Source organism: Palaemon carinicauda, chromosome 10 (genome assembly GCF_036898095.1).
Source record: "Palaemon carinicauda isolate YSFRI2023 chromosome 10, ASM3689809v2, whole genome shotgun sequence".
Taxonomy (NCBI): Eukaryota; Metazoa; Arthropoda; class Malacostraca; order Decapoda; family Palaemonidae; genus Palaemon; species Palaemon carinicauda.
This window is the reverse complement of record NC_090734.1, coordinates 136,268,485-136,281,659: the sequence shown is the minus strand read 5'-3', so window position 1 is coordinate 136,281,659 and position 13,175 is coordinate 136,268,485. Positions and strand designations below refer to the sequence as shown.

The 13,175-nt window shown below is 36.5% G+C and overlaps 2 protein-coding genes across 2 annotated transcripts in view; both read right to left on the bottom strand.

Moving 5' to 3' along the window:
* LOC137648812 (FAST kinase domain-containing protein 1, mitochondrial) overlaps positions 1-5,405 on the bottom strand; it is a 69,464-nt gene extending 64,059 nt beyond the window's left edge. The window contains exon 1 of the mRNA XM_068381970.1: positions 5,239-5,405. Coding sequence (XP_068238071.1) covers positions 5,239-5,253 — 15 coding nt within the window. The 5' untranslated portion in view covers positions 5,254-5,405. The remainder of the gene's footprint in view (positions 1-5,238) is intronic.
* A 3,068-nt stretch (positions 5,406-8,473) lies between these two features.
* Positions 8,474-11,335, bottom strand: LOC137648498 (luciferin sulfotransferase-like). Its single transcript, XM_068381419.1, has 3 exons — positions 11,175-11,335; positions 10,683-10,809; positions 8,474-8,667 (listed from the first exon to the last, which is right to left on the bottom strand). The coding sequence occupies exons 1-3, from the start codon at positions 11,277-11,279 to the stop codon at positions 8,567-8,569; spliced, it is 333 nt and encodes a 110-aa protein (XP_068237520.1). The 5' UTR covers positions 11,280-11,335; the 3' UTR covers positions 8,474-8,566.
* Between the last annotated feature and the right edge of the window lie 1,840 nt (positions 11,336-13,175).

The window sequence follows — 13,175 nt, the reverse complement described above, 5'->3', positions numbered from 1 at the left end:
TATCTAAAGTAAGATGATGTGATGTAGTTCTAAGGGAAAAGTATGGGAAATATGTCTGGGTAATAAGCAAAGCTCTACCTCCAGTTTGTTTCTTCATTATGATCAGAGATAAATGTAAACAAAATATTGGTTGCCATTTTTTATCATGCTTTTTAGCGTGTTTAGGAAACGCATGATATAAAATAGCCTTTAATATTTGTGCCTGTTTTAGTTTAGGGTACTGTAGTACATGCATTAAGTGTTCTGCACATTAAAGGGTAGTTTGTTAACAGTACTACGTACAAGGGAAGGTTTTAAAAGTCTGAATATACATGTTGAATAAATAGGTAAATATGGTGTCACTACTTCGCGGATTTTCACCTATCGCGGCCGCGTCTGGAACCTATCTACCGCGATAAACGAGGGTTCACTGTACTGCGAGTCGCTACAAATGCGTCTCATTCAAAAAAATTGAGTATAGGACTTGCGGTTTAGATGAGGCAGCAAGTACAGAAAGTCCTCAACATACAAATGTAATAGGTTCCAAGAAGCCGTTTGTAAGACGAATTTTGTTAAATATTGGCTTAGGGAAGGTTTCACCTAACTTATATGCTTACGATTTTAAGCTGGAAAAGTCAACAAATAAGACAAATTTGAGAGTAATTTGTATTTTTCCGAACGATGCAAACATTGAGCTATTTGTAGGGAATATATTTTCTGCGAAGATGAAAACTAGCCATAAAACGTTTAGTGAGGTATAACTACCCACCGTTCGTTAACGGGTGGGGGTGGGGGGGGGGGGGGTTTAGTACCGGCTACCTGCTCACACACCTGTGTTCTATCGCCACTTTTGATTGCAGGCAGGACTTGTAGCGGGATATGTGATGGCGAGACAAATCTGTATAAAGAGCTCAAGGTTAGTATCATTGGGAAAAATACAAATTACATTCAAATTTGCCTTTTGTTCCGTCACTAAATACAAACCATTTTGCTCTTTATAAGGAAAGATTAACCCATAGGTGGGTGGGAATCCTAACCAACTGGCTGGTATTTTGCCATGGGTGTTTCTCCGTGCTTCGCATGAACTTATAGAGGACTCTCCCTGACATCTCACTAATCTCTCGTGCATACGCACGCAATAGCAGCCTGGACAATCTGTGTGATAACTAAGCAATGTGACTTGTCCAGGTAGGAATTCTCAGAGTCCTATAACTACCTGGAGCAAACCGTTTGACATTGCCCGATTCCCACCTCGCCAGGTGAATGGGGTCGTAACAAATACATCCACATATATATCAGGTTACAAAAGGGAAATAGTTCTTACCTGCAGATCGAGGAGGCCAGCTTGCAGCGTACCGTAGGTGCTGTACCTCAAGAGAGGAGGAAGATGACGAAGAGAAGATGCCAGTCACTCTTATCATTCATCCTAGACTTAATCCCGGGTAATGTCTGCCCTAAACCATCCGCTACTTGTCCAATAAAGGAGCTTGAGGTGTTTAGACTACTTGTGCTGCCACCACAAGACAGATGGAAGATGTCTCTATGTTCCTGTTGGTTACGTCTTGCAGGGAATGGGTGGTGCAGGTCGTCTGATGCTTCCACACCCCCTACAAAGTAGTTTTTTTAAATGCTACAGATGTGCTTATGCCCCTAACATCATGAACTCTGGGTTTTCACCCTTTCAGGTGAGAGTTAGGATTTAAAACTCGATCTATCACCTTGCGGATCCATGCAGAGATCATATTCTTTGTGACTCCTATTAACCTTCCCCGTGCTAACAAACATTCTGTAAACTCGGAGAAGAGCTCCTGTGGTCCGTTTGAGGTAGCACCTCAGCACCCTCACTGGGCATAGTAGCAGATGAGCTAGGTCATCGAAACTGTATGCGGAGAGAAAATTGTAACAATGAGGAAATATTAACACCTTCCAGTGTCTAAAGACGAGGCTCAAGGCTGAGTGGTAGCCTTTCACCGCTGAGACCAAGAGGAGTTTTTTTCTCCCGCGGGTATAACAGAAACTCAGCTATCACTGGGATAGTGGCGTCGAGAGGAGCGATACCCCTTCCACAACACCAACCACAAAAGACTGCGCACTTCGCCTGGTAGACGGCAGAAAATCACACATGGAGGATAACACCCTTGCGCGAAGTCGTAGAGATTCACCTGCTCTGTGGTAAATCCTTACATGTGGTTATCTGAGTAGATCTTGATATGGAGGGAACCACTCTGCATGATGCCACATTGGAGCTATGATGGTCATCGATAGGTTTTCGGATGCCCTTACCTTGTTAAGTATTCTTCTTACTAGGTAAAAGGGGGAAGACATACTCTAGATGTATAGGTTGTCCCATTGGTGTTGGAAAGTATATTGCCAAAGAGCTTTGGGATTCAGTATTCGATAGCAGTACTGTACTTTAGAAGCTTATTGTTCGGAGATGTCGCAAACAGGTATACTACCTGCGAACCCCACAAATTCAGGAATCTGTTGGCTACCTGACGATCCAAAGACCACTTAGAGCCAACTATCTGAGTCGCTCTGCTCAGATTGTCCACAAGAACATTTTTCTTGCCCGGGATGAAACGGGCTGATAGGTCTACTGAGATATCTTCTGTCTATCTAATCCTTTCCACAGCTAGCCAGCACCAGTACTGTAAAAAAGGTACCTCCTTGCTTGTTTATATATGCCACTACCGTGCTGTTGTTAGCCATCAACACCACAGTCACACATATTGGCAGTATAGCAGCCACAGCTAATAGAGTAATGGGATTGAATAAAAATAATTTCATATACTATATATGGATATTGATATTGGTCATACACTGCTGGATGGAACTGCTGTTGGAACTGCTGGATGGCCAGAAAGATTGCCCTCTTTTCGTGAAGGTTTATGTGGTAATGTCGCTCAGACTCACACTCTAAAGTCGAGGCCATGTGATGCAACATGTGAGAAGCACACCCTTCTTTTGATGCATCTGTGAAGAGCATCAACTGCGGGAGAGAGAGAGAAGACCTACCCTCCTGAGGAGGGTGGTATCTAATACCCACCACCTCAGGTCTCTCTTTTGCTCGGGCCCTACCTGAACCTGAAGGTTCGGAAGGTCCTTGTGCTGACCCCAACTGGACTACAGCTGCCACAGGAGAGACCGGATGCGTAAACATCCATTGGTCACCAGGCACTCCAAGGAGGTCAGGTGGCCTATTAAACGTAGCCACCGATGTACTGGTAGCGAGTCTGGTGGCATGAAGGGACGTGCTGCCTTCTTCAGTCTCTCTATCTTGCTTTCGGACGGAGAGACCTTGCCTAGTCTGGCGTCTAGAGCATTCTTGGGTGTACCAGTTGTTAAGTTGGCTGCAGGGAGTACTTCTCGAGATTTACTACAATCCCCAGATTGCGGCAAAACTCAAGAAGCTTGTCTTGATATTGGAGAAGGGTCACCAATGAGTCCGCTAGAATCAGCTAATTGTCTGAGTATCTTAACAGACGAATGCCGTTCTTGTGTGCCCAGGTTGACACCAGAGAGGAAACCCTTGTGAAAACCTGAAGTGCTGTGGACAGGCCGAAACACAGAACCTTAAACTGGTATTGCTGATCATCCAGCATGATCCTTATACATTTTCTTCATGACCGATGAACCCTGCCTTGATGTTTGCAGATGATACAAAAAATTTTGGTAGAATCAACTCTAATGAAGACATTCAGGCTATGAAAAGAGTCCTAAAAAATCTTCAACATCAGAATGAGAATTGATTGCTAGAATTTAATCCACACAGATGGGCAACAATGCACTGGATATACAAACCCTGAAATTTCTTAAAAGCTGAACTGGAGAAATTAAATCAACAGAAAGTGAAAGGGAATTAGAAGTTCTCATTGCTAAAGTTTTAAAGCCTGCCCAACATATTGGCAGTATAGCGGCCACAGCTAATAGAGTAATGGGATTGAATAAAAATAATTTCATATACTATATATGGATATTGATATTGGTCATACACTATACTGTTCTTTGGCCTGACTGCATCTTGAGTATGATGTTCAGGCTTGGTCCCCATACTTTAAAAAGGTCATTAATGAATTTGAAAAAGTCCAAAGGAGAATGACAAAATTCGTACCTGGATTAAAGGATTCACCGAGACAAGATGTAGAAAACTAAGAATTACATTACTCCAGTAACGAAGACTTTGCGGAGGCCAGATTGAAGTAAATAAGATAATCTATGGGTTTGAGAATGTAAATATGAATGATTATTTTTAACTTTATACTAATAACACAAGAACCAATATCTACAAATTTCATAAAATAGGACACATTACAACTGTCACAGGAGAAAAAGGGTTTAGCAATTAGTTTTGTAAATCCCTGAAATGACCTCCCTAAAAATTTCAAGGCCCTTCAGTAAGTGCCTTCTAGCTTGGATTAGATGATCACTAGAATCCAAACAACTAAGCTAGTCATAAGATACAGTAATATAATTACGGCAATATTTATTTATTTCACAAAATGGAATTTTTTGTGATATACCGGTACTTTAGAATAACTGAAACGAAGTAACCTTTGAGACTGAAATTCTGTATTCAATTGAATATGTTATTTGATTTATAGTGTTAAATTGGTTATAACCACAAATATTAAATAGGCAAGTCCAATGCTTAGTAATATAAGTTGAGGTAAGACCCAACCAAGAAAAAGTCTCATTCTTTCACTGATATGAAGTTGTTAAGTGTCAAATAGGTTAGAATCAACAATATGTAGAGGTAGCTATTGAACTACTACAGTAACTTGTTGACTGGTAACAATAATTATTGTAGGGGGAGAGACCTTTCCCACATTCAGGGGTGTATGTATGATAACGGCCATCCCAATAACTCCCCTATTTTCAAATAGCTTAGTATACAGCAGTCCAAGGAGAGTCGCGGGGGGCGTTAATCCCTTCCTTTAGGTAAATAGGTAAGGACACGGGTTGAAAGTTAGGTTAGGTGGGGAAGTTTAGGTCAGGGGGGATATTTAGGTTGGATGCAAGTGTTCCTGTCCGTTGTAATACAAAGGCTCCCAAGTTCATCGTGAAAACCTTTATGGGCTATGAATACATATTCCCTATCATCGAATCTTAAATTGGTTGCAGAATACACGGCCAGATTTAATATATAAGAAACAGCAAAATAGGATACATTTACTCTACCGGTATAATTGACTAAGGATAAGCAGACATGAGAAATGTTATGACCTGGTCTAGCCCGGTCTTATATTCTACAGTACTAACCATTTTAAACTGCATTGTTAAGGAGATCACTGATTTAATTTCTAGATGAAAATTTCCATTAGATCTCAGCAATACCAGTCCATATTTTTGTTATCAAACGGGATGAGGCTCATGGAAAAAGTATGATCCTCAAGACATTAGGTAACGTAGCGCCATAGATTTTGTAACTTTTGTTTACATGAGATGGCTAATCTCGCGGACTTTGGTGACACATTTCGGTCAACTTGGGCGTTTTTTTAACCATACGCAGTTTCTCAGATTTTGATAATTAAAAGTATATGAATAAGGAGTACACAAAGTTAGATCATGTAAATAATATGAAATAAACAATGTTTATACATGGAGCTAGGAACTTGTGATAATACATACAAAATTAGATTGATAAGAATATTTAACGAGTGGAGTCATGGTTTTTTTTAAATATACTTATTTAAAGGATTTAAGGGTCTTGAGTGGAGTCAGCATGGCGAGATTACAGTGAGGGAGTACAAGGTACTTTACTTTTACTTCACTTTAAGGGCTGCTTATCTGATCCCCTACCGTAGGGGAACCCTACTCTCTACAGTACCTCCACGGTCGTTTTATGGTGTTCATTCGGGAGCATTTAACATTTCACAATGCGTATTGTTCGCTTATTGTTTGATCATCACTGTCGAAACACTCGTAGAATAAGTCTTCTGTTTCCACTTGAAAGCCTTAACATCTTCAATTATTCGGATGTCTCGTGGAAGCCTATTGTATAGCCTGGGACCGCATATTTAGCTTTTAATCATTTATATGAGTTTAGATGCACAGCGTGCACGAAACATTGTTATTGAAATGAATGATGAGAAAGATGGAATTGAAGAGTTTTGACCAAAAGGACGAACTTAGAAACCAAATGGATAATGACTGATGAAATAAAATAAAATACATTAAAAGATAAGATTAAACAAATGTAGAAATTTTGGCCTATTCCAAACCTGATTATAAAAATAAGAAGAAACGCGCCGAAAAGAAAACAGCTATATAAATCATCATAGAAGTAATAAACATTAGGCCTAATTGGTATATACTTTACCACTAACTGGAGGAAAATACAATTATTACAGATAAAGCAGTGGCAAATCGAGAATAATCTTTCAAGTTTTATTTCATGGTGCATCTGCAGTGTTTTCCCTTTTTTTCCCTTGAAATTTTAATATTTTTAAGAAGCATAGATGCAATGAACCAAATTTGAATGTTTATTTAAAGCGGCTTTTTTTATAATTGAGATTTTATTATTCTTTCTCGAATATTAATATCATTAATATTGATATTATTAATATGGATATTATTAACATTGATATTATTAATATGGATATTATTAACATTGATATTATTGATATTATTAATATTGAAATTATTGATATTGATATTATTAATATTAATTTTGATGTTAATAATAATAATAATAATAATACTGATCGGGTGGAAGGGAACCTCAGTTTAATAAGGAACTGAAGAATTACGACAACGCCAAACATTCTTAAATTTATTTCCATCACCAACAAATAACAACGTTTCAAACATCTCTGTGTTCATAATCATGTTCCTGGGAAAAAGAAAGTAAAACAATAAAGAGCAAGCTGTACATAAATATTGTAAACGAATAAAATTTAGTTTAGAATGGGAAAAGGCATATTTAGGCAAATTTCAATGGAAAACTAGAAATTTCTTGGTTAAGTTGTGGCTTTTTGGATTTTATAAAAACTGACTGCTATTCTTCGTTCATTTTCATATGAGCCAGAGAGAACAAACTTACAATCCATGTCACAGTGATCTCGTATGCTGGATTGTAAAGTTTTGGACAAGGCTCTGCCAGTTAGGCTGCTAATTCCCGCGTGATCTTGGTAGCGAGAAAAAATGCATTTTTCATGGAGTCAGTATAAGCTAATTGGCAATTTGGGTAGTTAAACGTGTACACTACTATAGAATCTCCTACTCATAGTAATTTTCATTGGATATAAAGTACGTTATTAAATCTAAAAGCTTTTTAAGTTCATTGTCATTCAAACATCTGAAGTTTTCGTTATCGTCATATATGAGCGGGATCATATTGATATTTTCCTGAACATTTGTATATAAAGAAGTCTAAACTTACAATATCGTTTTCCTCACTTATTTTTTATGTTACTGAAAAAAATCATAGGTGTTTTCCAAGCAGTGCCCATTTCTAGCATATTTGCTTATTCCAGGAATTGTGAATTTTCCTAATTGGTAATAATGTGTTTTAAATGATGACTATACTAGCCTTAAGGGTATATTTACCTTGTGTATTTTCGGAGGGCCATACTTGATACCTGGAATTGATCCCCTGCTATGTAATGTTTTGCTTTCTTTTTCATTGATGTTTTTCTGATTTAATAGGTTCTTTAGGAATCTATTTAACCGGTCTTTAGGCAAAAGAGCATTTTTAAAAGGGTCTTGATGTTTTTTTTTTAAATTGAAAGGGTCATCGAGAATGGAGTAAAGTCTAATATCTTACAGAGTACAATTAATTGCTTCAACATATATATATATATATATATATATATATATATATATATATATATATATATATATATATATATATATATATATACCGGTATATATATATATATATATATATATATATATGCCTATATATATATACCGATATATATATATATATATATATATATATATATATATATATATATATATATATATATATATATATATATATATATATATATACTGTAGGAACGAATTAAAAAGCTAAGGAAATAAGTTTGAATAACTGCTAAGAATAAATTATCAGTTGCATCTGTCTATTTTATTTTCGTCCAGATCTGATATAATTATTTAAATATCAACTGACATCGTTGAATTATAATCAAATACTAAAAAACTAAAAAAAAAGCAAGCTAATTACAAAACATAGATTTAGACACTTAGATTCTGACACTGGTTATCCATTATGGTAATTATGTAAATTACAATTACGTAATTACCTACAATTCCAAATCATTATTTTCTCATATAAACAAAATTAAGATTTAACATAACAATAAACTGAACAATTAACATGGATTTCACTTACATATTTCCAATAGTTAAATAACAAACGTCTTACTTTCGTGTTTCACATTACTGAGTAATGATTGTGATATTCTACTGATCATTTAGTATCATATACAGAAAAGACTAAGCAATTATTTCTATTGTAAGGAAAATGCTATAGAGAGAGAGAGAGAGAGAGAGAGAGAGCGAGAGAGAGAGAGAGAGAGAGAGAGAGAGAGAGAGAGAGAGAGAGAGAGAGAGAGAGAGAGAGCAAGGTTGTCTGATTCTATTCAAAAGTTAGGCCAAAGTCGAAATGTTTATCGCACCATTCCTTCACTCGCGTCTGCATTTCTTGGCTAAGTTTCTTTTTTCCATCTCCAGTTTTTCCTGAAATAAAACATGATACAGATTAAAAGATTATCAGAAATCTTGTAAAGCACACGAAAATTAAAATCTTATGTTGTATATAGACATATATACGCATGCATAATATCTATCGTTTCTTGGCGGAATTGAGGTGGTAACACGGTTGAGCTAGACCGTGGGTGGTAGTGTTGAGAGCTATTACAAGTTTTCGTTCTGAGACTATATCACACAGCTATGTAGAACGAATACAAATTTGTTTGATACCCATAGTTGTGTCATGAATATTCGTATGGAAGGAATAGTGGTGATTATAAAGCCTGTACGTGTGTGTAGAACTTCAAAAGTTCAAACTTACAGGCTGACTTAAGTCTTTCTATAGTTTATATATGAAATATGTTTTAATGTTGTTATTTTTTTTTCAAATATTTTATTTTGATTTTTCATTGTTATGTCGTTTTTTATTTCCTTCTTTCCTTTCCTGACTGGGCTATTTTTCCCTGTTGGAGCCCTTGGGCTTATAGCATATCTTGGTTTTCCATCTAGGGTTCTAGCTTAGCGAATGATAATAATAATAATAATAATAATAATAATAATAATAATAATAATAATAATAATAATAATAATAATAATAATAATAATATGTGAGCAACATAATTCAGTTTGTACGGAAATTTTCAATTGCTTTCTCGTTGCCGATAAAACTTGTTATAAGATAATCATATCCTTTACAGTTTAAGGCAATTATGTAATGAAAATATCCACAGGTATATAAGGTACAGAGATTTAATTAGGCAAAATTAAATTATCATTCTAGTACTACTCCCATGTGTGTTCATTTGTAAACAGCCAAGCACGTTGTATTAAAGCAACTGAATTTAGTAATATGTATAAAGGAATCATTAAAGTGAGTTAAAAGCAACTTCAATTGTGGTAGCCTATTAGAAATGTCCATGTCTGACAATCTGTTAGACGGGGGTTCGAGACGCAATCAAACCCGATACATGTATTTTCTTTTGGTGTCTGCAACCTCATCATTCCTGTGAGCTAAGGATGGAGGGTTGGGGGTAGCCTTATAGGTCTACCTGCTAAGTCATCAGTAGCCATTGTCTGGCCCTCCCTGGTCCTCCCTGGGGTTTGGACGCTGATCATATTATGCATATATGGTTAGTCTCTGGGTCCAGGACGTTCTCACTGTCCCTTTCATATAGCCTACCATTATTATTATTATTATTATTATTATTATTATTATTATTAATAATAATACTTGCTAAGCTACAACCATGGTTGGAAAAGCAGGATGCTGTAAGCTTGGGGGCTCCAACAGGGAAAATAGCCACGTGAGGAGAGGAAACAAGGATAAATAAAATATTTCAAGAACAGTAACAACATAAATTTCTCCTATGTAACTATAAAAACTTAAAAAAGAGGAAGAGAAATAAGATAGAATAGCGTGCCCCAGTGTACCCTCAAGAGAACTCTAACCCAAGATAGTGGAAGACTATGGTACAGAGGCTATGGCACTACCCAAGACTAGAGAACAATGGATTGATTTTGGAGTGTCCTTCTCCTAGAAGAGCTGCTGACCATAGCTAAAGAGTCTCTTCTACCCTTACCATGAGGAAAGTAGCCACTGAACAATGACAATGCAGTAACCTCTTGGGTGAAGAAGAATTGTTTGGTAATCTCAGTGTTGTCAGGTGTATGAGGACAAAGGAGAAGATGTAAAGAATAGGCTAGAATATTCGGTGTATGAGTAGGCCAAGGGAAAGTGAACCGTAACCAGAGAGAAGGATCCAATGTAGTACTGTCTGGCCAGTCAAAGGACCCCATACCTCTCTAGCGGTAGTATATACCTCAAGGGGTGGCTAGTGTCCTGGCCAACCTGCTACCTACGTCCTACATGACGACCTCGAAACTAAATTCGAAAGATGTAACGCACGAGAGAGAGAGAGAGAGAGAGAGAGAGAGAGAGAGAGAGAGAGAGAGAGAGAGAGAGAGAGAGAGAGAGAGAGAGAATGTATTAAAAAAATACATACCCTGCCTGAAGAACCCGCCATCTTTCTTCATAACTTCAGCATCAACAAACGGCGATGTCTCGCTCATGTCGAAATCGAATAATGTTTTTCGGTTACGCATGGCGTCGAAAGTAGTGTGTTTCGCCACCTGAAATTGTGAATCGATTAGACATGTATGGGACAAGTAAAGGAGCTATGAGGATTGGTTTTCTCATTATAAAGTCACTTGAAAAGAATACTAGCATCTGCTCCATTTATTTAATTAGTTTGAGTTCATTTTGAGCACTGGTATAGGTCTAGGCTACAGTTGTTTCAAGAATTGTATAGATTAAACGAAATGTGTAAGAAAGAATACACGGGATGTTGGCGTCATTTTACACTTAATGATGTCTTTTATATTCTTAAACTTTACCCTTATCGGCTGTTGTATGTTGTTTTTACAATACAAAGTAACGTCAGGGGAAGAGGAAGAAATTGAAGTTGATAAGAAACACTGTATTGTGTCTCACTCACGTTCTCCAGCTGCTTTTCGGTGAGCCCAGTTCCGAGGAAATCGCTAAGCTTGCCAAGTTCCTTCGTGATGTCGGATTTCATCTCTTCGTATCGCAAGATGTGCATGTTGGGGTGGTGGCGTTTCTCCCACGCTTCCTTGACGTGCAGCCAGTAGGGCGAGTACACCACTAAAAGAAGAAGAAGAAAATGGGATAGTCACTTGCATTAATAGAGAGATGACTTAACAAATAGTCGTATGAATAAGCCACGAACAGACGATGCAACACAATCTTTGCGGACTTGAATCGATCACTAATAGAAGAAAAAAAACCAATGTTGTGACTTGAATAGACGAATAGTTTCTACTGTATAATAAAGAGCAAGTGTCTGGTTATATATATATATATATATATATATATATATATATATATATATATATATATATATATATATATATATATATATATATATATATATATATATATATATATATGTGTGTGTGTGTGTGTATATATAAATTTCTACCTCATAATTGGGATCGAACCCTAGCCCCTTCTAATGAAAGGCCAGGTCGCTTCCGATGCTCAAATGGAAATAAATTTCTACCCCATACTTGGGATCGAATCCTAGCCCCTTCTATTGAAAGGCCAGGTCGCTGTTGTGTTGATATTTACCCACACACACACACACACACACATGTATATATATATATATATATATATATATATATATATATATATTATATATATGTATATGTATGTATGTATATATATATATGCCTCTGTAATTATTGCAATCAGATGGTTTCTTTTTCTTTTTTGCCATTTTCACCAACACTCCTAACTCCCATTCATCAGGTTTTGCCTCTTCATGCCACATTCTACAAAATAATCTTGTAAGTAGTCTGGAAGTCACTTCATTTTCGGCCAGTATCATCACGGCAGTTATTCCATCGTATCCTGAGGCTTTCCACCTGAAGCTGATGAAGACCTTAATGTGCCCATGAATGAATTCAGTATGTTTGAAGTTGAAGCTATCCTCAATTAAAATATCGGGTAGTTGAATCAGTAGAACTTCAAAAGTTCAAAGTTGGAGCAAATGCTTTTTTGTTGACCAGGCGGACATGAGTCTTTTTATAGTTTATTTATGACATTTGTTTTTGATGTTGTTAATAGTTTATATATGACATGTCTGTTTTGACGTTGTTACTTTTTTTAGAATGATTTATTGTTAATTTGTTCTCTTCATTTATTTATTTCCTTATTCCTTTTCCTCACTGGGCTATTTTTCCCTGTTGGAGCCCCTGGGCTTATAGCATCTTGCTTTTCCAACTAGGGTTGTAGCTTGGATAGTAATAATAATAATAATAATAATAATAATAATAATAATAATACGTTTTTCAGCCAAATGAATAACTATAGATAAAGCACTAAGTGCTCTGGATATGATATAACTAGAAAGTATCTGGTTTTACTAACTTTAAACAATAAATAGAATCGTTTCTAGGCCAATGCAGGACAAAGGCCTCAGACATTGTTTTATTCATGCGGGGGGTTGGCCAATTTTCATCACCACACTGGCCACAGAGTTAGAGTTCTCTTGCTTGAGGGTACACTCTAGCTTACTGCTTTATCTAATTTCTCTTCATCTTGTTTTGTTAAAGTTTTTTATAGTTTATATAATAAAAATATTTTAATCTTGTTGCTCTTCTTGAAATATTTTCTTTTTCTTTGTTTCCTTTCCTCACTGAGCTATTTTCCCTGTTGGAGCCCCTGGGCTTATAGCATCCTGCTTTTCCAATTAGGGCTGTAGCTTAGCAAGTAATGATTATAATTATAATAATTGGTGATGGTGGGAGATATACGTCTGATCACTCACAGCAAACCAACCTAGTACGGGTTGCCCTAACTAGTACAGCTTTGCCGAGTAATACCAAAAATCAAAGATTTCTCGAGAGTAGGTATTAAATCTACTCCTGTTTGAGCTAGATAAATGAATAACAAGTTCTCTCTCTCTCTCTCT